The sequence below is a fragment of the Protopterus annectens genome, chromosome 15.part0 (genome assembly GCF_019279795.1).
Source record: "Protopterus annectens isolate FY-2018-M chromosome 15.part0, PAN1.0, whole genome shotgun sequence".
Lineage (NCBI taxonomy): Eukaryota > Metazoa > Chordata > Ceratodontiformes > Protopteridae > Protopterus > Protopterus annectens.
In genome coordinates this window covers 396,156,443-396,184,273 of record NC_056749.1, presented here as the reverse complement: position 1 = coordinate 396,184,273, position 27,831 = coordinate 396,156,443, and the positions used below count along the sequence as shown (strand labels likewise).

Here is a 27,831-nt window from a genome sequence, read left to right as displayed (position 1 = left end):
GGATAGACCCTTAATGGAACACATAAAAGTATTTGGGATGGAAGATGCAGTAGTAGCCCTAGGAGCTCAAGCGGACTTTACTAACCAATCCCACGTGTAAAAGAAGTGGATTGAGCAGCATGCACACTTACTTGCAGGAACAGTGGTACATCCAATTACAATATCTGATTATGCAGATATATAAAAGTCAGAGTAAGGACCCGGGTAGTGGAAAAGAGACAGCTACTGGTTATTCCCTACTAAGTGAAAAGGAAGGCATTTAAGGAGTAGGGAGGAGATACGATTCAAATAGTATGAAAGATGGACACTGTGGCAGAAGAGACACCTAATACTTAGGAAAAACTGAGAGGATACTTCAAATCTGTGGTTGAAATAAAGGCAAGAGCAATATGGAAAAATGGCAATAAACAATACCGCAAAGGGCTATGGTTAAAGCTTTGCAGAATAATTTAAAGAACCTTACTCATAAGGAAGTGGAGCAGCTGAGAGGTGCCAAGGAGATATTAAAAATAATATTTAGAAAATATGCATGAATGTGGAAAAGTGGCACCCAGGTAGTTATTCAATGACAATAACCTTAAGAGTACAAAAACGTTTAGTACAGAGGTTAAGGTAGAAGAAAGATGAGAGTGCAGTAGTAAAGCTGAGGAATCCTAAGTCCAGTCAAATGCTAAAAGGCCCTGAATAATTATGGGCATAATCTAGTAATCTTAATAAAGTCCTTACAAAGCAGATTAATGGGATGATCAGTATAGGCTTTTGTGTGAAAAAACTTAAGCTTGCCAAAACTGATAAAGTTAGCAGCTCAACAGTTAACTGAAAATATATAGCAAGAAGAAATAAGAATAGTGATGGGAAAGTTGGGCTACAGGTAAGTCATCAGGACACTGATAAGGGTATGGAAGAAATGACTGAAAGAAGGGAAGATACCTGAATCCTGGAAAAAAGTGCCAATAGTGATCTTACTTAAAAATAAAGATCCTTTAAGGCCTAACCCATATATTCCAATTTCAATATTATGGCTACAAATTATTTATGTTTACATTAAAAAAACGATTAACAAGAGTCTTGTCAAAACTGATAGACCTAGATCAACGTGAACTTGTGAAAGGGAGTGAGACATCTGGCAACATTAACAGAACACTGATGATTCAAAAGAATGCAGAGTACAAAAGTTATCATTACTACTGGTAAGAATGGAAACAGAAGAAACTTCTGGTAAGATAAGTAAAAATTGTATGTATAGGATAATGACAATTTGCATTTCTTACTTAATAAGAAAGATATTTATTTTGATTTATTTAATTATTTGAGTTTGTTTATCGGGGTAGTACACTGATCAAAACAGACTATTTGCAGGCACAGCACAGGTAAGGAAATTCACAAAAAATACATACATACATAAATAAATAAATAAAACATAACTAATTTACAAACATGGAGTAATCAGAGAAAGTAGATAGGCAGACAATTGAAACGATGAGCAAATATTATTAATGGAGAAGAAAAAACAAACATGAATGAATTTTAGTAACAAATAAGCAGCAAATAAAAACAGAGAGTCAAAGTAGAAGAGATGCGTCTATATCATAACATCGACAGCTTAGGTTGTGGAATGCTAAACCATCAACACCCAGGCGTCAAATGCTTAAAATAGTGAACAGCCACATCATCAAATTCTTTCCTCGGGGAAAAAATTTGGGTAGCCGTCCGTAAACAAAACACATCCAAGCATAGTGGGGGGCTTTGCCCCCCACACTCCCCCTAACTAAATATGCCAACTCCGAGATTGCTCTACACTGGGGAAAGGGCAAATCCCCGATAACGACCACGCAAATTCTTTCCCCGAGGAAAGAATTTGATGATGTGGCCGTTCGCTATTGTAAGCGTTCGACGGTTAGGTGTCGATGATTAAGCATTTGACAACCTAAGCAGTCGACAATTCAATAGGAACCCAAAGAGATATAAAGTGTGTGTGTGTGGGGGGGTTAGTTGATGTGCCCAGTGGGAAAGTCTTGCAGTCAGATTTTTGATGGATGTGTCTTTTGAGTTGTGATCTGTAAGAAGAGAAAGAGGATATTTCTTTTAGGCGAGGGGGAGGTATTACCAGAGTCTGGGTGCAAGAATGGAGAAGGAGTGGTTGATACAGTGTAGTTTGGTTGGGGGGTCCGGAGTGAGGAAGTTGAATGGGAGAGGTTGCGGATATTCTTCTGGGTGTTTTGTATTATGGAGTTTGACAGTAAGAGGTGTGATGGCACCTGGTTGTAGTATTTTAAAAGTAGAGACCCTAGGAATAGCTCAACTCTGTAGGAGACTGGGAGCCATCTAGCTTTTGAAAGAGTAGTGCAGCGGGGTGCAGTTGGAAATTAATTGGCAGATTTTGTTTTCATGGACTGCAGAGTGGGCGATTTTATATATATGTACACGCACATATATCATATGTAGACAGAGAGAAAGAGAGAGAGGCTGTGGTTATGATGAAGAGCATGTATTCAAGTTGAGTAGGGAGAGGGAGAAGATTATACTACAATAAAGAAAACTGATGTTTTTCCCAGTATTTTCAAAATTACTTTGGAAGTTATGTGACTGGTCGAGCCATAAACCTAGGTATATAAAAGGATACGGTTGTTTCTACTGAGGTATTATTTTGATCTTCAATGTTGAGATTTTTATGATTTTTTTTTAGCTTTTCTGAGGTTCCAAATACTATAGTTTTTGTTGGTGGGGTACAGGTGTAGCTTCTGGCTGTTTAGCCAGGAATTAAGGGAGTGGACTTCAGATTTAAGCTGGTTTGAATGCTTGAATGTGAAGGACTAGATTGAAGGATACCTGTGTTATACCATGTTGTGCATAACGAGTGAAAGGAAGGCTAGACAGGTCAGAGGAAAGTTTGTTAATAAAGTTCAAAAACAACAGTGAGGAGAGTATGGAGCTCTGGGGCATTTCTTTGTTAAGGGGTGCTGTGACAGGATGAACTATTTTGACTATGAAATACCTATTTGTTAAAAAATCTTGGAATCAGGTGACAGTGCTGGAGCTTGGTCCGATTTCTTGGAAGGAATAAAGGAACAAGAGTTTGTCAATAAGATCAAAAGCTTTGGTAATGTCAAAGAAGAGTGCTCCTGAAAGGTTTACTTTATCAATGTTGAAAAGAATATCATCTTTAAGTGATCATAGTGCTACAAATATATACAAACATTAGCAATGGCAAAACTAGCGGGGAGGGATTTTGTCTAACAAATTAAGTTTGTCTAGGGGAGTCAGGCAAAGATGCCCTCTTTCCCCATGGTTCATAGCTTGGTACTAGGCTATCGGCCCTAGGGTCTATACAAGCCTAGCCATAACAATTCCCTGGATATTTCTTCCCACAATATTTACTTCCCTGGACACCTGTCTAGCAGGGTGACTGACGTGATCCCCGGGGTGAATTTCCTATCCAATCATCAAGGTTCCTTTTGAAGAGGGCCAAGGAGGCACTCTGCTTGACATGTATGGGCAGTCTATTCCAGAGTATGGGGAGTCTCTGGGTCAGGAACCTATCCCTCCAGCATATTTTGTTCATTGTGATGACAAGGTTTAGATCCCTGGAATATGTGGTCTTAGGGATTGGGATTTCTTTAAGTGGAGCATGTCCAACAGCTCAGGGTTTGACATGGCCTTGTATGTTACACAGAGATCGCCTCCGAGTAGACGATATGCCACAGAGTACAGCTGGAGTTTTTTTTAGATGGTCAGCACAGTGCATCTGCTTCAAGCCTGTGATTTTTTTTTTAGTGAGGTATTTCTGCAGCCTTTCCAGCTGTCGCAGATGCCTTGTGACTGTGGTTGTTTGCAATATATTATATATCTATAAGCAGAGCAATTAGCAATGAAAATAAGAGGTATAAGTATCCAAGGGTATACGAGGAAAGGGCAACTGGAACAAACAGCATTGTTTGCTGGTGGCTTAACATGCCTGACAAATCCAGAACATGATGGCCCTGTAGTGCGGAATACTTGGAGACAGTTCCATATGTTTTGCGGGTTATAAAATAAATGTATATAAAATGAAAGCCATATTTTTAAACTATGTACCTGCATTCAAATTAATGCAGTAATTCTAATACCTTTGGAAGGATGAAAAAAAAATGACTAGAATTACGGCTTAGGAAAGACTCACTATTAAGAAGTGGTAAAGGAACTGTGAGAGGCAAATAAGCAGCAGATAATCCAAAGGGTAAGGAAGAGGAAATTCTTGATTATGGATCTAAATAGTAAGAAACAGGCAGAAAAAAATGTTTCATTGCCCTTGACTCTATGTTTGCCAAGTGTATTTCTACTAACTGGATAATATATTTTGGAAAGAAAGAACCGAGGAACTTTATTTGGAAAAGATAGAATCTTGATATTATGCGGAATAAAATGATCCTAGTGACAGAAAATGGCAGCTCGGAGTTGCCTGATCTAAACTGGTAGTGAAGTCACTCAGTTAAGGCTGTCACATATAGTGTAAGTAGAGAGATATAAACTGAAACGTGAACATGCAATGATGAGGCAAAGAGAGACTTAGCATATACACTGATGGATTGTTTTATTGAAAGCAGGCATTGGTGGAGAATACTAAACAACAAAGTAAGTGGCAGACAGTATACAGAAAAATAAGCTAGTGAGGTGCTGGAAAACGCAGATTTTGATGACAGGATTCTCAAACAAATGGATAGAGAGTACAGAGAAAACATCAGGAACTAACTAGATGAAGTTTGCCATGGAACAGAGCTACTGATGGCAAATTACCTAGGGGGAAAAGTAACAGAATGCATGAAAGCAAAACAACTATTTAAATCACAAGATACAGATAGGTTCCCATATCAGGTTGTAATAGCAGAATACAGACAGACAGAGATGGGGGTGGAGGAGTGATTTGTGAGTGGCCACCCCTAGCAAAATATCTGTTTGAACCAAGAGTTGAAATGGAGATAAAAAAGGGATAACAAGTAGGAGTACAGAAGTGCACATGATAATTATGAAAGTCAGTCAGAGAAACTCAGGCAGGACTAGGCTCCTATATCAGGGAGTAATAGAATAAACTCAGAAAGAAAGGGGTGGGGGGGTGATGGGTGAGTGGCCACCCCGGCAAAATATTTGGCTAAACCAAAAATTGAAAGGGATATAAAAAGGGGATCACTAGTAGGGAGGACAGCAGTGTACATCAGGCAAGATTGGGAAAAAAATCTGGGTAACAAATTACAAAGGATCAATAGGGGGAAATGTGCAGGGCTTCAGAATATGTGACTGTTTTCTTGATGTAATGGGGACCTTTAACAGATTTGCATTAAAAGGATCTCAGCAGTCTTGACTGGTGCCAACATAGAGTGCAAAGGATTTTCCCTCAAGACAGGAGTAACTGTTAGAGATGTGCAGGGAGCAACAGAAGAGACAGGAAGCATATTATTTGGGAAAGTGCAGAGCTGATAGAGTTTAAAGATGCATTGCAAAATGTCCTACAGCAGTTACTGTATGGACAAGTGGAAGTTACTAAAGGCATGTTGTTCCTAAGCTGGTGTAGGGGGGCTAGAATGTCAGGACACAAGGTGGCTTTAATTACATTAGCAGACAAAAATATGATAAGCTGAAAGTTAGAATCAAGGGTTACGCAGACCTTGGAAGATGTGCTGGGAATTATAAAGGGGAAAAAAAGCAATATGTGGATTTGTTAGATAGGAGAAAAAACATGCATATCCTTAAAGGGAAAGTGTGGGATCCTCACCTTCAAAAAGGGGCTAGAGTGATGGGGAAGAAAGAATCTTGTGGGAACTGAACATAAAAGTCCTGTGAATGGCACACAAATTTACTGGTCAGAGAAAAAAGTCAACAGTTTCATGTTCAAACAGTTTACGGAAACAAAGAAAAGTGAAAATATCATCATCTTTTTTTTGGCTGTTCCCGTTAGGGGTCGCCACAGGGGATCATCTGTTTCCATTTCTTCCTGTCCTCTGCATCTTGCTCTGTCACATCAACCATCTGCATGTCCTCTCTCACCACATCCATAAACCTTATCTTAGGCCTTCCTCTTTCCCTGTTACCTGGTAGCTTCATCCTTAGCATCTTTTTCCCAATATACTGAGCATCCCTCCTCAGCACATGTCCAAACCAACATAATCTTGCCTCTCTGGCTTTGTCTCCAAACCTTCCAACCTGGGCTGACCCTCTAATATACTTTTCCTAATCCTGTCCACCCTTGTCACACCCAGTGCAAATCTTAACATCTTTAACTCTGCCACATCCAGCTCTAACTCCTGCCTTTCTGTCAATGCCATTGTCTCCAACCCATATATAATAGCTGGTCTCACTACCCTATTGTAGACCTTTCCTTTCACTCTTACTGGTACTCGTCTGTCACAAATCACTACTGACTTCTCCACCCACTCCATCCTGCCTGTACTCTCTTCTTCACCTCTCTTCCACACTCACCATTACTCTGAAATACTGATCCCAAGTATTTAAACTCATCCACCTTCACCACCTCTACTCCTTGCATCCTCACCATTCCTCTATCCTTCCTCTCATTCGCACACATACATTCTGTCTTAGTCCTGCTGACCTTCATTCCTCTTCTCTCTAGAGCATATCTCCATCTCTCCAGGGTCTCCTCCGCCTGTTCCCTGCTCTCACTACAGATCACAATGTCATCTGCAAACATCATATTCCACGGGGACTCCTGTCTGATCTTGTCTGTCAACCTGTCCCATCACCACTGCAAATAAGAAAGGGCTCAGAGCTAATCCTTGATGTAATCTCACCTCCACCTTAAATGCATCTGTCACTCCCACCACAGACCTCACCGCTGTCACACTACCCTCGTACATATCTTGTACCACTCTTACATACTTCTCTGACACTCCCAACTTCCTCATACAATACCACAACTCCTCTCTAGGCACCCTGTCATATGCTTTCTCTAAGTCTACAAAAACACAATGCAACTCCTTCTAACTTTCTCTGTACTTCTCCATCAACAATCTCAGAGTAAACATCGCACCTGCAGTGCTCTTTCCTGGCATGAAACCATACTGCTGATCACTAATCAACATCTCCCTTCTTAACCTAGCTTCCACTACTCTTTCCCATAACTTCATGCTGTGACTGATCAATTTAATCCCTCTGTAGTTACTACAGCTCTGCACATCACCCTTATTCTTAAAAATTGGTACCAGAACACTTTCTCCATTCCTCAGGCATCCTCTCACTTTCCAAAATTTCATTAAACAATATGGTTAAAAACTCCACTGCCATTTCACCTAACACCTCCAGGCTTCCACAGGTATGTCATCTATTTTTTGTGATGCTGATGATTATGGAGGCACACTGTTTAATATGTGTGGTAAAAAATGGGATCCATTAGCTCTTCCATTTTAATTAGTTTACATAAAATGAATTTTCCAACAAAATATTTTCAAACTTTTTTCTGCCTCTTTCCTAAATATACCTCTCAGTATATCAGATCACGGGATACCACTCTGCCTTCCTTAAAAGAAAGTTAACAAATAAGGAAGCAAACTGAAGGCTCAATAAAACAAAAGGATATGAGCTCCTAAAACTACTGCAAGTAGTTCAGAAATCTATACTAGAAACAAATAGGTGTACCTCAAGGGTCTATCCTTGGCCCACTCCTATTTTCTATATTTATTAACGACCTCCTGTCAGCTATTCCAAACACTACTTGCATACAATATACAGACGATTCCACTATAATCTGCACTGCTTCCTCTCAGACTGAACTCCTGTCACTTACCCAAAAAGCTTTTTCCACTGTTGAACACTGGTTCTCTGACCGTTGCCTACTCCTCAACCCCAAGAAAACAAAGTTGCTATTGTTCTCACCTACCCACAAATCAAGCTCTATTAATTTCTCTATTACTTCCTCTGATAACACTCTGATTTCTCCTGATGCTACTACAAAACTACTAGGAATAACTATTGACAACAATCTCAATTTTGATTCTCATATAAACAACACAATAAAAGTAATAAACAAAAAGATTGGTTCCCTTTATAGAATCAAACCATTCCTTACACCTGAAGCTCGGACCACCTTAGCTAGTTCTCACCTTATCTCTACCCTTCTATATGCTTCCACTATTTATACCAATCTCTCTAAAAATAACCTCAAGAAACTTGCTACATCTTACCATAATATTGCTCGATTTCCACAGGATCCCTCTTCAGAACCCATCACTGTCATAACCTAAAACGACTAGGCTGGCTTGAACTTCCTAACAGGCTCATTTATCAACAGCTCTTAACTGCTCACAAAATTCTATATCAGCCTTCAAAAACACCAATTCTCTATAACCTCATTACTCCTTATAATAACTTGAAACACCTACGCTCTTCAAACAAACTATTGGTTAATATTACCATACCCAATATCTCTGCAGGTGACAGCCAAAAAAGGCTGTTGGAAAAATGTGGAACAAACTGCCATCTGATATCTCATCTTTGTCTAGTCTTCCACTCTTTAAAAGACAGCTGAAAACACATCTCAATAAACACTGGCTTTGTTCCTGTAACAACCCAAATTAACCTTCCTTTTTCCTTTCCTCCTTAATTCTTCCTCACACAACATCCTATAGACATATGTAAAAAAAATATATATATATATATTTTTTAAAATATTTTAATTATTTTCTTTTTCACCTTTTTCCATATTATATACTTATAATTTTAGAATTTGTATAGCAAATATCTACGAAACTTTGTTTATGCAATTTCCTGCTATGACTATGCCTGTCTGCATGTATATCTCATGTTCTGACTCAATGTGTTAATAATTTTTACCTTGTATTGACTGTTTCTGTGAATTACTTGTAATATCGTTGGAGCTTTTCTCCCCGGGCCGCAACTGAAAATGGACATATATCCAGCTGGACTAGCCCGGTCAACAAATGTAAAATAAATAAAATAAATAAGACTTACCACACATAGTACAACAAATCACTATGAGTTATCATTTCTCCAACACATCTAAGCTCCAGAAAGGAAATAAAAAGGACAACAGACAAGACAAACTACAGAATCTTTCCTCCCTCAAACTCCCCGTTAAACTCCCAGCATCTTCCATAACCATGACTCAGTAAAATAAGCATTAATATGGCCTCAGCAAACATGTCACTGAAAAATATAAACAAACCTGTCACCTACCTTTCATTTTAGCCCACAAATGTAGCAGTAGTCTTGTACACACAAAAAAGGAACCACATTTGTTGATCAGATCACCTTCTTACAGCAGAGCAAAAGCCCTGCATACTGTATATCCCCTTGCTGTATTGCAAACACACTTATAAGGGAGAACACTCTCCCTGAAATCTGAAAAAGATTATACTAATGCCCAAAGGCATGACCCCTCAAAGCCTGAGAAATGCACATTTACCAGCACCCTCAATCCATGGTGAAGGGTATTTTACAAGTACCAAAAGCCCATTCCCAACATGACATACCTTACAGTGTACTACAGCAATAAAACTGCGAGAGCCAGGCTAAGTGATCACAGTGTCACCATTCTAGATAGATAAACGTGCAGAGCTGACGTATTGCAATATATGTCCGACATGTCTGAAGTGGTCATCCATCTACTGCTCCTAAACAGGTTAACTTTGAAGACAGTTACGCATACATTCCTGGGTTTGTTTCAAAACAACATAAACTGTGCAATGTCTATTAACACAGAAATGCTGGTAATCTGCCTAACAAAGAAAGCTATGCATACTAACAATTTTAGTCCCTCACTGGATTTCTCCATTTTTTCCAATTATCCCCATAAGAACACGGATAAACATTCCTTTACAGAGCATATTGATAAGCTGACCTTCTTGTAGAGCTCCCAGACTACCTACTTACCTTACTAGCACACCAGAATCATATTTTAACTTACTACTGTTAATGTAATGGGGCAGTAGGCTACTTCAAAGTGTGGACAAAATCTGGATAATGTTAAGCATTCTGCATTAGTCCAAGACAATTTATCAACAGCACTAATGGGTCACTGGAAACTATACAAAGTCTGAATTACCTGGGCATCGTAACAAACAGATTATCATTCCAAGATCATGCTAACACAGCTGCTAAACTAGTCAAAAAACAAAAACCACTAAAGACAGTACACCAAACCAAGCAACAACTCATCCCTAAAAGTAAAGCAGCAATAACTCCTTGGCAGTTTCCAAACTTTTCTATGGTGCTACTGTTCTAGCAAACCTATAAGGCAATGCACACACACAGAGAGCTAGAGAACACTTGTTACACAGTGGCATGAAATGCTTCCAACATGAATCCTACAACTAAACACGGTCAGATCTTGAATACAAATTAACAACTGAATATAATTCAGTTATGAACTCCTGCACAGAAAGCTCTGCCTGGACTAAACTGATATGCTATATTGGCACCAGTCAAGACTGCTGAGATCCTTTAATGCAAATCTATTAAAGGTCCCCATTACATCAAGGAAACAAGAGACAGGCCTTTAAGTCATGCCCTACCTTGTACACTTGGAACATATTGCCGGATGATGCCAGTGACACCCAAACTAACCTAGCTTACCAAATTTCACAAAACCTGGCTACTGTGCAGCAACAACAAATGCTTATGCCACAGCACCATCTAACCACAATGGCATCTGAGTGTATAATTATGGAGGTTAGAATCTGCATAACATCTCATTACATAACCAAAACATTATTTAAATACTAAAGGAAAACTCCATTCTCCACTATTATTAACTTTATCCGCAAGTTATTTTTCTCCCTACATCATTACCCTAACTTGTTTCCCTGCCACATATCATAAAGGTTGACGTTTTTTCATATTTAAATCTTACATTATTAAAGAAATTCTGTAGTTTTCAGCGTTGGTCACTACCCACAGTTTTTAAATCCTGAAACTGTCTTGCTGATGTCAGCAAGGTGCTACTAACAGCTGAAGTTAAGCTTTTTTTTTTTTAAATAGCGAGCTAGAGAATTCTTTGCACAGAACAGGGATGAGATATACTTCAACATTGCATAAACAAACTGATAAAGTACTGCTGGTTTGTCCGCTGAAATGTTGCTTGTTGCCCTAAATCTCTTTGAAGCAACAAGTTTCAGTCATTCTTCAATGAGCAAAGCTGACAACTTTCACACCTTGCTAGAATGTGGAGTTGGAATCTTGATTTTTTTTTTAAAAAGGGCTACAGCTCTAAACACTTAAACTCATATATATCACCTGCTTCATACTGATGAAACTGTAAACAGACAAAGACTTTTAAATTCTTAAAATAATCACTTAAAAATACGTACAAACTGTGTATTGGAGCATTGTCTTAAAATCAATAAGCCACAGCATAGTCACTGTAATAAAACGAGGAAAAAAATCACATTTATAATGTGTAAGCCATGTCACAGTATTGGACAAAAAAATCAAGTCAGAAGTTTTGCAACTGGCATTTTAGGAGTATAAAAATACAAAGAAGTACAGAGTGATTCTAATGCATTAGAACTACACAGCATATAAAGTCACAATAAATATTTTTCCAGTTTTAAAGTGGAATTTTCCTTTAAATGAAATACTGTTAATTGTACTGCTAGAAGAATGGACTTCATAAAAATATATATTCTACATATAAATCCTGTATCCTTAACCTCTTTTGCTTGAATTCAGCTGCTGACCAGTATTCCTATTGTCACTTTACAGATGTAGACAGAAAGTAATACAGCCCCACATGACTTATCCAAATGTCATTACAAATGTACAGCATGTATAAACTGTCCATTTTATCTACTTGTTCATTTGTTTCACTTATTAATGCCATACTTCTCAGTAGTCTAAATATTCAGCTTTCTCTCCTGTTATCTCCCCTAATCTTTGTGTATGGGTATTTCTAAAATGTTCGATGTGCTCTATTAAATTAAACATTATATTACATATGTCTATATGTTAGTGCAATACAGAGACTTTACCCCAGGCCTAATGTGCAAATGGCCCATGCCCAGTAGGGTTAATCCAGTTAAAGCATAAATAAGTAAATTACCCTCCCTTACTTATTAGAAGAACCCATCTGTGGCAGAATAAACAGAACTGCTGAAAGCAATATGTAAAAAGACACAGATACCATCAACTGCTCTTACCCTACCATAGGCCTTATAAAGCCAATTTTTCTTATTTCAGTACCCTCAGAGAGTGGTTCCTTAATGTAGGACGCAGTTCACAGGGTTATAGCCAACTCTACCTAGACCTACGCTCACTCATTCCAGAAGCATACCGGTACATGGGGAGCAAATGTAACCACTATAAGCTACAACTGAAGAATGATGCAGCCCCACAACCACTGAATACCACCACTTTCATTATCGCTTTGTTGGGATGAAAATGTACTTTTTTGCCAAAACTACAGGAATGAATGTTTTGTAGGTTTATTCTATAGCGGTCTTCAGAAATTAAATAAAACAAAAAAAATATACCCATCTATGACAGCAATCAGGTGGAAAAAGGTCTGGTGCTGGAATTCACATACAGTGGTCCTGAATGGAGAACAAACTGCTAACTGCAACCCCCCTTTTTTTTAGAGAAAACCAAAAAAAAAAAAAAAAGGTGGATTCATAGCAGAACAGCATGCATCTCAATACCCTACTCTAGGCACACAATTTCACAGTCATCCTTAGGAAGAGCAAGCACAGATATCCTTACTTCAGTTATCCTCAGTAATCACATGAAACTGAAAATGTAAAAATGTAATAAAATGAATAGTTAAATCACCTTCTCTGACACTCTGTGTGCAAATTTATGAACACCAAATACACACTTTTATTAAATGTTTTTTAACAATATATATATGAAAAAACATATCCAGCAACACCCCATAATCAGTACATAGTTAAAGAACAATCACACTTATATATATATATATATACACACATACGTTCATAATGGAAGAAAAGCAGCAATTAAACTGTGTACTGCTTATTTATGGGACAGTGAACTCTATGTCACAAGTTACCCACAGTAAAATCCCCAAGAACTACCAAAGTGTACAGAGCTTTAAAAATACACAGATGCTGCTGTATTGCAAGCACAGAAGGTAGTGTAGCGTTTTGAATTGGCGGGTTATTTGTGAATATAGTCAGCAGATGTTTAAAAGATGTTGAGTGTTGTGCATGCAAGGGAACTATCCTATAAAACTATGAAGGAATGTATACACAGAACAGGAAATTGTTTAGTCTGCTCTTTCAAGATTGCTATGGTTTGTAAAAAATAAATTACTGTTTGCCTTGTTTAGTATAAATGCGATTTCAAAACTTTTGCAAAAATAAATTTTATATGAACAAAAGCCGAAAAAATGGCTGTAATAAGACCATTCCCTATCTAGCAAGCCTTTGACTTTCACAGTACGCGCTTCTGAAGAAATTTGGGAGACTGAGCCATACAAAAAATTCTAATCAGTTTCTAAAAAAAATCTTCTCCTGTAGAAAATTACTGTCCCTGCCTCTCGATGGAGACTTAAAAAAACTCATTCATAAGCTGCTCGGAACTGCACGCTGCTACTACAATTATCACAGCTGGAGCCAGACTTTTGCCAGCTGTAGTTTGCACGCAGAATTAAAAATACGTTCACCTTCCAAAGGAAAACATAAACAACACAGATGCACACGGTATTTACGACTTAAATTTTACAACTAGGTACTTTTTTTGCACTGTCATACTGCCATTCATACCCAGGTTCAGAATGACAAGCACTCAACTCATGGGGGGTGGGGGTGTAAAATCAACACTCATCTTATGATTACGTGTGTGACTGTCTAAACCTTACAGTGTTTTAATGAGCCGCTTCAGACTCCCAACCCCCACATATGGGGCTAATGGCTACTGGAAACACCACTGTCTGCAGAGAAAAAGTACACTGCACAAACTTAAAAAAAAAGCGAACGCCAAGTAAAAACAACAGCTGTACTTTGCATAAATAAACTGCAAATGACTAATGAGCTTATCGTGGAAAACCGTAACTATGCAAACTACTAAACAGCCAGTCATACATCCAGCCTACCACGCACATTCTCTGACTGCGCATGGCTGTTGCACTCCCTGTGCTCAGATTCCTGTTGCAGCTCTAAAGGAACATTTCTACTCGATTCAACTTGCAAAGAGAATCCTTTGACTAAATAAAACCACTACCAGATCAAAGCCACAGAGGTCAATGGAGCCGTTCATATAATTTTAAGATAGCGGCTTATACTAGTCTCCGTCTTCCCAAGTCCGGTAACTAGGACATTAGTTGCCGTTGCAGTTGGAATTCCAAGGCCTTAGAGGCCATGCGCCAACATAGGAAACAAACTTGACGGCTTTTGCTCGTGACACAACTAATTCATCTTCTAGTTCGTCTACATTAACCATCTCGAACGTTGAAATCAGGTAGTAATCATTTGGGCGTACCTTAATATCCCCGAAATCACAAGGACGTTCGAATTCACCAGATTTTTCCCCAGTCCCAGCGTCAGACAATAAAATCAGCATGTCCGATCATCAATTCTAATCATGATTGTGACGTCAAACCAGACATGAACCAATGGCACTACGAGATCAGCTCTGACATTCCCCTGCTAGAGCACAAAGAGAAGGGGAAATTGAACGGTCACAGGGACCGCCCACGCCAGACGATTATTTTTTGTAAGATTATTTGAAAGGATGAAAGAAAATTAAAGTAACGTAGTAATTTGTGAATACCGCATTAAGTTCTAAATGTACATTGATAGGCAGTTTCGAGACAAATAGATTTAAAATCTAAAATTCTATCAACTTTATAAATATCTGAAACTGGTTCAGTTTATTTAAATTACTGTCTCCCAATGGATCAACACATCAACCCAATCAGCAAGTCATATAATAAAACAATTAGGATAGTCAGCATAATTTATTAACATGTTGGATATTTTTAACCAGCCAATAAAATTTGGTTCACAGGTGTGGCTCAAATCAGGGGTGTTTTGAGCCTATTTTTAATTAATTTGTGAAAGAGCTTAACAATCGCCTTCTCGGGTGTAGAATGACTCTTGCTACAGCTCAAGATCATTGGTTTCTGATTCAGTAAGGGCAGGTTTGTTTATTTTTTTCTTATGAGACTAAAGCTATTCACATACATGTGCAGCATAGTGTAAGGGCGTCAGAAACACACAGTCAGCATATTTTTTAACGTCCTAGTAGCATCAGGAGTTTGTCAATTGAGCATTATAACAGTAACCGTGACGATGTTAACTAGTCGTATATTCTTCACTGCAACCTAGCGTGTTGTTAGATATGTGAGAATACAACACCGTAATAAATTATGTTGACTGTTGAAATAACCAGGACACTAAGTAGTGTAAGATTCTCTAGTGCTTTTTAAAAACAGACAGTTTGCAGTCCGCTAAATGGTTTGATGAAGATCAGAACTAACCACGCCACTGTTTGGTGCAGTGGTTGTATTTGGGTCTGCTGCAGAAGAGACCTACAGTTCGAATATTGCATGGTAGTTCAGCTTACAGGCTTCATCTTGACTTTTGGGTCTGTTACTAGAGTTCCATTGCAAGGTTTGTTGCTAAGCAAACCTACAGTGCTTCATTCCATATTATTCCTGAAAAGCAGCAATTGTGATTACTGCGCTCAGACGGTCACAACAAAAACTGACTTACTATTTGTGTGTGACGCCTGCACCTTCTAATTGAAATGATCACGTAACGTAATACCAACAGTCTATATTTTTTTCAGTTGGATCTTATGTGAGAGATGATACTAGCTTAGTTTAGCTCTTGAAACACCTCTGTATTTTAAGGTGAAGGCATTTTAATGCGCTGTCCACTGAAATTTCTCAATGCAAAATCAGTAAGGTAGATCCATAGTCCACAGAAGTAGTAGTTGATTTCAACACAACTTGCATTTGTAACGAAAAGTTTAATTATTACATATCACACGTTGCCATTCTGTCTACTTTGGCAAAAAGTTGTATATGCAGAAAAGATAACCCATTGCAACGAAACTTCCACCTTTGCTGTTCAGGTTAAACGACAGACACTTCATTTTTATTTTTTTTCTCTCTTGGTACAAGGTTTCTGCTTGTACTCTTTTTATAAAAAAATACAATGAAACGAGCCCTCAATTAAGACTGAGCAGAGTAATACGCAGAAACTGCATAATTAAAATACTGTTTCGGATTCATAGGTTTCTTTTACAGGAACACAAGAAAACTGAGCAGAGTTTAATACTGATTTCAGCTACTTCTTCATTAGCCATGGAAAAGATTCCCAGTGGTTTGTATTTTCATTAAAAGAAAGCTCTTCTGCCTTCCTTGATACTTTTGTAATGGAGACACATAAAAAGGCCTTTTATTTCTTTTTCTGCTTGTGCAAACGTTTTACAATAGAAATGTGTGCATGTTTTGCGTGGGAAAAATCCACAACTTTCTGATGATGATAAATGGATGTGGGTGTGAATGAAAAGGTAGCAAATTACTTTATTTGGTCGTTAAAACTTTCCAAAACTGTGAACTGATATAAATACTGAGCAGACTCACTTGGCTAACCATCCTCTTACTAAATGCAGCATTTAACAACGAATGTGACTGAAGCATATTTTGTGTCCCAAACCTATGGCACTCTCTTCTCTATAATTTTATAATCATTATGATTACTTCTGTAAAGATAGGCAATGGCCTATGTAACTACACCTCCTGTACTATAAAATCTTAATAACACAATCAAACTACCATAATACAAAGCAAGCAAATATGTTTCCCAATACAAAATGGAGCAAACACATATAATATGCAAGGCATACATTACATTATTTTAAAGAAAGAGTAAAATACACATTAGAATGCAAATTTTTGCAGTCCTTTTTCTCTGACTAGCAGCAATGCCATATGCAACAGATATCTGCATTTTACCTGAGGAAATCACTGTAACCTAAAAGAATTTTTGAAAGCACACAAAATGACAACAGAATAAGAGCCCTTTTAAATACATCACATTCAAAACTGCACAAAAGCTATGGCATAAGAGTTAATGAAGTTGCATATAACATTGAATAACTTTACTTTGTTCTTCTTAGCACCGTCCTGCAATCGTTTTACATTCACAGTCAAGAAATTAGCCAGATGTACATTAAGCATAGCACTATGTACAGTTTTTAAGATTTTATTTATCATTTAGATTTAAATCCAGATTTCCTGCACTATAGCAAGGGCTTTATTCCTTTATGTCACACAGCTGACATGAATCCAGAGTGTTTGAAACTGCAGTTGGATAATTCAGGAAAATGTGCATCAGTTGTGTATTTTATTTGCATATCTGTGTTTTGCTACAGGCTAAATTATGTGAAAGCATTAGCTGAATGCATAAAAAAGCATGCCTGAAATAGACCCTGAAGCAAGACTGTAATGAAACTAGTTAACATTATAGTCTTGTTTTTTAGTTTCAGTGCACATTAGCATTTGACATGCCTTAGACAAGTGGCATATTACAGTTCTGTCAGTACCACCATGTGGTCGAGCTGTTTGCTCTTACCACTAGCAAATATGATCTGTTTTAGAGCTACTTCCTATCACCACCATTAATGGAGGCAGAAAAGCTACTGCATGTCTTGTGGGCTATAGGATCAGGGGTGAAGGCATGCCTGTCACCAAACTCAGTTTTATTTTGTATTTATTTATTTTGAGGGGGGCAACCAAAATGATCACACATAAATAGAGGTGGGGAGTGATAAGGGGTCTGTACTTGTGATTGAATCTGACTGCATGATTATTATTATTATTATAGGTTCATACTAGGCTATCTGCCCAAGGGCATTTATAAGCCTAGCCCATAGTTATGTGGCTTTCGCCACCCCTTTAGTTTGAATAAAAACTATGCCTATCATTTTGCTGTGCCTCTGTCAAGCAGTGACGCTGAAGTAATCCCTGGGGTATATCTGCAATCTCCCATCCATTGGTCAAGATTCCTCTTGAACAAGACCAGAGAGGTGCTCTGCCTCACATGTACCGGGATTTTGTTCCACAGCATAGGGAGTCTCTGGGTGATGAATCTGTCCCTCCAGCACGTTCTATTTATAACCGTGTCAAGGTTTAAGTCTCCGCCCTTGTGGTTCTGAGGATCTAGATTTTTGAGGTGAAGCATATTCATCAAATCTGGGTTTGACATGGCCTTATATGTCAGGCACAGGTCACCTCTGAGCAAGCGGTATGAGACTGAATAGAGCTGGAGTTCTTTCAGTCGGGCAGCATAAGACATATTTTGAGACCCTTTATCCTTTTGGTGAGGAACTTTTGGGGCCTTTCAAGCTGCAGCAGGTGTCTGGTCAGATACATTCGAACGGGCATTGTACTCAATCATAGGTCTAATAAGTGATGAGTACAGGGGACGATGACCTCCCTTGATCTAGATGTGAATCCCTTCATGATCAGGTGGGTGATATAGAAGGTTTTCCTAACTACTTTAGCAACATGAGTGTCAAGCGAAGGCTACTGTCAACCTGGGTCCCCAGATCTCTGATGACTTTTTCTGTGCTCAGTGGATTGCCACCTATATGGTAGCTAGGGGTAGCCTTGTTTTTCCCAAAGGGTATGACTATGCATTTTTGGCGTTTAACTTCAGGCCATGGCTCTGGCACCAGTTATCCATTTCTGTGAGGCCCTTCTGGAGGATATCTGTGTCAGATGTGTTTTCGACTATGGCCCAGTTTGCAGTCATCTGCAAACTTTGTCAGCCATAACCCTCCTGTGTTTGCTTGTACTTCAGAAAAGTAGATGCCGAACAAGAGTGGACCCAGGACTGAGCCCTGTGGGACACCACTTGTGACAGGCTTTGAGTCTGACATGGCTCCAGCAACTCTGACCCTGTGGGTTCTGTCACTTAGCCAGTTTGCAACCCATCTTGTGATGTATGGGTTTACATTCAAGCTGATGAGTTTTTCGATGATACCTGAGTGGGGTATTGTGTGAAGGCCTTTGCCAGGTCGAGGTAGGCTGTATGGACTGCCTTTCCCTCATCAATGGCCTTGGTGACTGTCTCGAAAAAGTCAACCAAGTTTAAGAGGCAGGATCTGCCTTTGACAAAGCCAAACTGAGTTGGATCCAAAGTCTGCAAGTTCCCTATGTCTTTATTTATGAGTTCCATTATGATCCTCTCCATGGCTTTGCAGATAAGGCTTGTCAAGCTAATGGGGCGGTAATTTCCAGGGTCTGTGGAGGCACCGCCCTTATGAAGTGGGACCACAGTGCCAGGCGCCACTCCTTGGGTACGTATCCTGAGGTGAGGCTAAGATTAAACAGCTGTCCTAACTGTGGGTTTAATTCCTCATTGAGTTCATGAAGCACACAGCCGGGGACACCATCCGGTCCCATGGATGCTGTGTTTTTTGCCTTAGTGAGGGCAGTTCTCACCTGGGCGTTGGAGATGTTTGGGGGGCTACAATCCTCTGGAATAGATGGGTAGTATTTCTTTCATTTCACTGACTATCAAACCCCTCCTTTTTTCTCTAGTCAAAAGGTGTCTGTATTTGAAAGCAGCAAACTTACCTTCATTTAATCACAGTTAAACATGCATGAGCGAGGCTTTATATATATATATATATATATATATATATATATATATATATATATATATATATATATATGTGTGTGTGTGTGTGAAAGAGGCTAAATACATTACTATGCACATAATTCATTTAATTTGATCACAACAAAATATCCAAGATGCATCAAGTCAGAAATGGCAAGGTGGTAGTCTTCAGCTGAGTGCAATGTATTTACTGTTATTTGGTCACAGTTAAATGCATATGAGTTGGAAGCTGTTTCTGTATGTCACATATCCTGATATACATTACTTGAGGTGGATTTTCTTTCTCTTGATCTTAGTCAAACCTCTAGGCTGTGCATAGTGAAACAGTAGTAGCAGGGATGTAGTCTGTGTTTAAAAGCAACCAATTTACCTTCATTTGTAAATAATATTGGCTTGTATTGTTTATGTGAAAGAAGCTGAATACATAATCGTGGCAAGACTTCTTTCATTTGACTGCAGTCAGGCATCTGATGTGTACCTTGTCTGTAAGTGGTAATTTGAGAGTTAATCTGTATGTGAAAGTGATTGATTTACAGACATTTGAACAAATTTAAATAGTCACGGATGGGGGGGGGGGGGTATACCTGGATGTGTGTATATGTTTACATTGGAATAAATATAGCAGAATATATTGTTATAACAAACAAAATTTCTTTCACTTGATTGTTGTCAAAAGCTGAAATGTGCACATTTAAAAGGTGAAAACTGCATGTGTGTGTCATTTAGTAACAGATGACTGTTACAGATATTTGTCATCAGGGGCTGTGTGTGTATGAGTGAGTGAGTAAGTGAGAGAGATGGACAGACACGCATGGTAAGATACTTTGCCACAGATGAAATGTTACACATCCAGTTACAGTATAACATCCTGGGTGTGTCCAGTCAACAACTAGTTACTTGAGGGAGGTGACAATCTACATCTGAAAGTATCTGATCTATTGTTACATGGCTTGATTTGTAACTGACATACTTACTTTATCTGATGGGTTGAGATATACCCAGTTCTCCCATGTTTGGCTCCATTGACACCCATGTCTTTGCCCTTCTCCAACCAGATGCTACTCCTGTTTTGTGTCAGTACTACTTTCAAATGGATACTTGCATATCTCTGTTTTTACTCTAAATTGCTACTTACAAGTCTGAGGATCCTAGTTTCTCATGTTTTCATGTGCCACATTTACATTATGTAGTTCCTTATCCAACCATATCAAAGAGCTGAGTTCCACAATTATCTTCAAAACTTCTTTACAGACTCACATCACATTTACAGATTGTTGTGAATTTTTCCAAGCAGTATAATTTATACCCTTGGGATTCAACACCTTATTCTAAATATTTCATGCCCTTTGTGAATTCTATGATACTACTTATTTATTTGATCTATGTGACGACTTTTAACTCCTATCTATTGCCTAAAATGGAACATGGGCATAATCCAACTAATGGCTAATACATTTCAAGCAAACAGATAGATAAAAACAAATACAGTTCATACATACATACATACATACATAAATAAAATCCATGGAGACTTTAAACTCATCTGACTTGCCTAAAAATGTGACATAGGCTCCATCAAACCAATGGTTACATTTAAATACTCATTGGTCTGGACTGCAAGACACACTGTGTTTACATGAAGCAAGTGAAAATACAGTATTGTTTATAGACTTTCTTTATCTTGATCATAGTCAAAAATCAGAGGTGTTCCCAGTGAGAAACTAATTAGTCTTTAGGAGGATTACTATGAGAAAAATCTGAAATACTTTATATTAAGAAATGGTCATTACAACTTTTATTTGCAGGTAATTTATGCATAGTCAAAGTTGTTGTTGTTTGTCTTTTGGCTTTTCCCGGTAAGGGGTCGCCACAGCGGAACTCTGGTCCGCTAATGATTGGCAGTAGATTTTTACAAAACGCCGAGGTGCCAGCTCGATGCCCAACCTTCACGAAGGAACGCCCATTTATGCACGCATGTCTTTCGAACGCTACCCAACCTCGGGGAGGACATGCAGACTCCACACAGAAGGCACTCCCAAGCCCAGCCGAGAATCGAACGGGAGAACCTCCTGCTGTGAGGTAACAATGCTACTGCTGTACCACCGCGGCATCAATTTATGCATATAAAATCAGAAGGGCGTTTTCTATGGGATCAGCTAAAACTTCTACTTCATGCTATTTCTTGAAATAAATTAAAACACAATCATGTTTGAACTTTCAGAAGTCTCATCTCATTATTCTAGTTGCTTCCCTATTGTCATTTTTAATCTATCAAAATCTTGCACTTTGGAAATGTTTATTCGATGCATATCACCTTTTCTCATTGGAATAGTTGTTCCATTACCTTTGTTCCCAAACATAACTTGCGTATAGTTTAAATGGAATATCTGAATATTTTGTCTAGATAGTGTTAACAGAAAATGTCATTTGTATTTCAGACATATAGTTCTGCATCAGCAGGGACTCCACAATAGCCTGTCATGGCTATTAGAATGAGCAGAGTATCAAACTTTGTTTTGCTTAACTTCTTTAAGATGGCTGCGATTTCTCATGGTAGGTAAACAAATACATATACATATATATTTGTGTCTATGTATGTACGTACTCAGATGTCATTACATTAGAAGTAACTAAATCATAAATATTCCTCTGGAAGAGTGACCTTTATTACAACTGGAAAAATGGCACCATCAAGAATCCCTCACACTGATCATGGTTGTATAGTCCAACAAACTTCATGACTGAGTTACTTATAAGCCTTTGATAAAAGAGTATAATTCTTTATTGCAATGTGTGCATGGTGCCCAAATTTAATTACCTGACCAATTTACTAGCAACTGCCAAAGGGTGACCTGGGCTGTAGAACAGAGCTTTTGTGTGTAACTTTAAGAAGCATTTCCTGATGTAGGCATGTACATAAAAATAGTGAACATATGTACAGGCAGCAGTGCCATTTTGAGAGAATAGCCAGAATGTTAACATGTATAAGTGTGGTAGATAGTCTGTTTATAAGTTTATTTAAATTTGTTACTAAGCCTCATTCCTGATGTGTTTGTGTGAAATAAATCTGCTTGAACCAAACCCACAACTGTTGGTCTGTTTTATCCTGACCGGACAAGAGATATGGTGTCAGAAGTGAGATTGAGAGTGCAATTTCTTCAAGCCACGAGGTGCAGAGTTGACGTTAAAGGTATATTGAGCAGGTTGGGTGATACAGTGCTCAAACAATTAAAAAGGGCCAAAAAAGAACTTCAGGGAACCAATACTTGCACAGATTATTTATTTTGCAAAGGAAACAGAACGTTCATAAGACACAAAGCACATTATTAATGAAACGAGTAGCACAAAACTCATTTCTCAAACAAAGGGCACAGAACACATTATTAATTAGACGATGTTCAAAACCATGATTATTTGATAAAACTATCAGAAATAGTCATATGGGGCTCAGAATTACCTTTGGTTTGCATAACGTGCATGTTTAAAGTAAAACAAACACAAGAAAGGTATAATGAGCATGATAAGAGACTAAATGGGCATAACAAATACGATAAAATGGTAAAATAAGCTTAAAGAGCAAGGCGACTGCATGTTTTTAGTAAAATACCATGTTTGGGCATAAACTATTTCGCACTGACCAAAGCCATTCAAAGCATAACTAGAGTTGTTTGTAGTATCTGAGTGTGCAGTGTGTGTGCTTTATTATGGTGCAATTATTTCAAAGAGTTTGCTGTGCGCAAAGTACAGTTATTTTGCAAAGTGCAGCCATTTTGAGAAAGTTTCTTGTGCTGTGTACATTTATTCTCAGTGTCGCCATTTCAAAGTGTTTCTTACACTGTACAGAGTTATTTCGCAAAGTACAACCATTTTAAAAGGTTCTTGTGCTATATACAGTTTATTTGCAAAGTGCATTCATTTTGAAGTGTTTCTTACTCTGAGCCTCTTCTGCTGTGTGCAGTTTGTTCACAAACTACAGTCATTTCAAAGAATTCCTTAAACTGATGAGTGATTTTGCAGAAAACAGTGGTTTTAAAGTAATAGTCTGCTACAGAGACTTATTTCGCAAAGTAGTTATTTCAAAGAGTTTGTTGTGCTATTGAGCATATATATATATATATATATATATATATATATATATATATATATATATATTTGTATGTTTGTACATAATTTCAAGCACCTTCACTAATATGTGTTGATATGGTGGAGGCATTTCGAAGACTCAGTCCACTTGTGTTTGATCATAATATTGCAGAGAATTGGAGGGTATTTTAACAGGAATATGATATTTTCATGCAAACAGCTTTTCCTGACAAAGATGCACATACAAGGGCATTCATTTTGCTTAACCTGGTGGGGTCAGAAGCCATTGAAAGAGAGCATTCATTTGTGTAGGCACCAGCAGTATGTGCAGGAAAGGGAGATAGCTGCCATATTGTTGTACCAGCTGAATCAAGAGAAGACCCTGAGTACTTGAAATGAAAATTTAGAGAAATATTTAGAGAAATGTGCAACCGCCAGACATGTTATGTTAGAGAAGCACCTATTTTATACAATAGACCAAAAGCCATGTGGAACCTTTGCAGCATATATCACTAACTTGAGAAATAAAGATAAAATGTAAAGATTTGGTGATTTGAAAGATGATTTAATTAAGGACAGGATTGGTTGTGGTGTTAATAATGCTGCACTGAGAAAGATTTTCCTTCGTGACAGTGATTTAATGTTGAGCAAAGGTATAAGAGGTTAGTCAAATCCATGAGCTCACAGAAAGGCACACAAGTATGCTTGCAAGTGACGAGCTTAGTTTCAGCAGCCTCTAGAGCAAACATAGACAGCATGTAACATGTGGCTAACAGAAGCAGGCCTAAGCACATGGCAGCTTCAACCCTTGTGGGATTCCGAGGGAGGTCCCGTAACTTTCTAACAAGTTCTAAGACTAGCTCAGCAAAATGGACATGCTCAGCGCAGTGTAAGGGTGAGTCCGCAAAACCCAAGTCAAGTCTTATTGTTAACTGTAGCAAGTGTGGTGAGTCTAAAACAAAGAAGTGCTTAGCATTTGGTCAGCAATGCCAAAAGTGTAAAAAAATGGAGGCACTTTCAAAAGTTTTGTAAATCAAGCAAGCCTCATGCAGTTATTAAGAAAGGTCACTCAAAAAAGCAAGTTGATCATGTGGAAAGCTGCAACCCTACTTTCATAGTAGATGGCATAGCAATGGTTGGAAAAGAGGTTAATGCAGTTGATTTATTGGCAAAGAACAAAATATTTTGTACTGTCCTGATCAATGGTAAACCCATGGAGCTCAAAGTAGACACTGATTCATAGTGTAATGTGATGTCAGCAGAAACATGTTACAGTGAGAGCTGGTGAGCAACTTAATTTGACTAATTGCGAGAAGCTTGTTTCTTATGGAGGTGAAGAGATTCAAACTGAAAGCTCAGTAGTGCTTTCATGCTATTCGGCTGAGAACAGTTACAGCTTTCAGTTTTATATAGTCAGAAGACGTGCAGTTATTATTAGGTCTCAGAGACAGTTTAAAAATGAAACTGCTTCCTTTTGCTAAAATGTTTATCATGTAAGCACATGTCCCAGTTCCACCTTCAGTGATGCTATTTTCTCAGAGTATGCTGATGTTTTCGATGACAAGTTAGCCAAACTTCCAGTTGTGTACTCTATGAAAGTAGACCCAGAGGTCAGTTCAGTGGTCAGACCAGCAAGGAGACTTCCAGTAGCATATGCAGGACAAAGTCAAGGTCCAGTTAGACAAGATGGTGTAGCAAGGTGTGATTTGTCCAGTCACAGAACCAACTGAGTGGGTGTCTTCCATGGTAGCTGGTCGCAAGAAGAGTTCAGATGAGCTCAGAATATGCATTGATCCAAGAGACTTGAACAAGGCATTAAAGAGACCTCATCATCCTATGTATACACTTGAGGAGGTTACCACCCTCATGCCAAATGTCACTTTTTTTGTCTTAGATGCAAAAATGCTTGATCACAAATCTTCATTACTGACTGCATTCAACCTGCCATTGAAGTCTTTCATCATGCAATGGAGCAAATTTTTTGGGGCTATCCGTGTGCTATAATAAATGTTGATTTACTCTTTGGGGGTAATGGTGAAGCAGAGCATGGCAGAAACCTCAGGAAAGTTCTGGACAGAGTGCGTGAAGTGAACTTGAAGCTCAGTCTTCTGAAGTGTAAATTCAGACTACCAGACATTGCTTATGTAGGTATTTTATTTACAAGTACAAGCTGTGATACCCATGCACTGGCCCAGTAATCAAGGAGCCTCAATCCACACCACTATCACTAGTGAGGGGCGTCCACATTGGGAGGATAACAACTACCCACACAGTAAAGTACAATTTCCCTTAAGAGCACACACAGATCACAGTCAGTCTGGGGGCTGGTTTCTCCCTTTCTCCCCATATCCCCAATAAGACTCCCCACTGGCATAGCTATTGGGTTCAGATCTCAGCTGAGTAGTCAAGCCAAAACCTCCAGTCCCCTGCCCAAGTAGCTCACACACACACACACACACACACTTTGAGATTTGATTTATATACAAACACACAGACACTCCCGGGGAAGGCTGTCACATGTTCACTAGCTATGCCCCCTTCTGCCCAGGCTATAGGGTAGTAATCCACTGCCGCCAACTACTCTTATTAGCTACTATAAAGGCCCTTACCAAAGGGTGTCCAATTCTACTGTGCAATGTTATTATTATCCAACTAGTAAGTGTGATGAACAGCAAGGCTATTGGAGTGGCTTATACAGTATCACCAAATACATGCAAGTACTCTAGGAACTTAAATTATCTCTACATAAAACAGCCACAGTTAAAAGGTTTAAAAATATTTAATAATAAATAATAAAAACACAAGACAATACTCATTGATTCAACACAGTGACACTAGAGAGTTCATAAATCACAGGAAATACTTAAAAACAACATTGTAGGACAGTCTTGCATAAATACAGAAAACAGCTAGACTAATCTTATTATTTCTATCTATCTCTAAGATAAATCACTGTTCTAAATAACTTACTTACAGAGCAAAGCAAGTGCTAGTGAGTTGTCAGCTTCAGAACAAAATACAAAATGCCATCTCTTTCTCTTGAGATAGTTCTTTATTTTATTTATTTTACATTTGTTTACTGGGATAGTCCAACTGGACACAGGCCCACTTACAGTGGAGGCCCGGGGAGAAAAACTCCACAGTAAGTAAAACATAATTAGACACATTATACTAATACAAGATATATACAAAATAAAAGAACATCAATGCAGAACTTCCTCGGTGGTGCAGCGGTAGTGTTGTTGCCTCACAGCAAGAGGTTCTCCCGTTCGATTATCGGCTGGAGTGTGGGGAATGCCTTCTGTGTGGAGTCTGCATGTCCTCTCCGCAGTTGGGTGGGCGTTTGAAAGACATGCGTAAATGAGCATGCCTTGGTTGAATGTCGAGCTGGCACCTCGGTGTTCGTGAAAATCTACTGCCAATCATTAGTGGACTGGAGTTCCGCTGTGGTGACCCCTAACCGAGAAAAGCCGAAAGACAACAACAACATTAAACATAAAGTGATATAAAATTTGAAATCAGCAGAAAATATTCCTAAGACTGTAGCAAATTAACAGTAGGTATAATAGGATAGGTAGATGTTAAGACTGGACAACAGAGGTTATGTAATGCATGGACATAGCCAGGTATTCATCAGGTGTACTTTTAGTTTTTGAACTGTGTAGTAGTAGAGGCAGAAGTCAGAGCAGAGAGTGGAGGTTATTCCAGTTTCTAGCTATGTTATGAGAGAGTAATGCTTTCCCTGCAGTGTTAACCCTGGAGATACAGAAGAAGGATTTGTCAGTAGAATGGTGAGGACGATTTAAACTGTAGTGAGTGAAAAAATGGCTTAGTGCTGGGGTTCTTTCAGGATATTTCACAATATTGTGGGCAATAATTAGTTGGTGATAATTGAGTAGCTGGGGAAGTTCTAGCATTTAAGTTCCCTTAGGGCTTGACAGCGATGGGTTCTGAAGGTGAAGTTGCTAGCAAACTTGGCAATTTTATTATAACATGACCCAAGTCTGGCAAGATCCAATTTTCTTATCTGGGTAAGAATTGGTGCAGCATACATTAGAGTGGACAGTAGACGAGTTTGGGCTAGGGTGATTGTGCCTGATCTGAGAGGAATTTATTGTGTCTATATAATGTTCCCTTTTTTTATGGACCTTTT

At 38.5% G+C, this 27,831-nt stretch overlaps 1 protein-coding gene across 2 annotated transcripts in view; it reads right to left on the bottom strand.

The window, feature by feature from the left end:
* HDX (highly divergent homeobox) overlaps window positions 1-14,716 on the bottom strand; it is a 587,780-nt gene extending 573,064 nt beyond the window's left edge. The window contains exon 1 of one of the 2 annotated variants that reach the window (XM_044057137.1): window positions 14,440-14,716. In XM_044057137.1, the coding sequence (XP_043913072.1) occupies window positions 14,440-14,520 (81 nt within the window). In that variant the 5' untranslated portion in view covers window positions 14,521-14,716. Of the gene's footprint in view, window positions 1-14,060; window positions 14,393-14,439 lie in introns of those variants that run through there. The other variant, XM_044057138.1, reaches the window with a different exon arrangement.
* Between the last annotated feature and the right edge of the window lie 13,115 nt (window positions 14,717-27,831).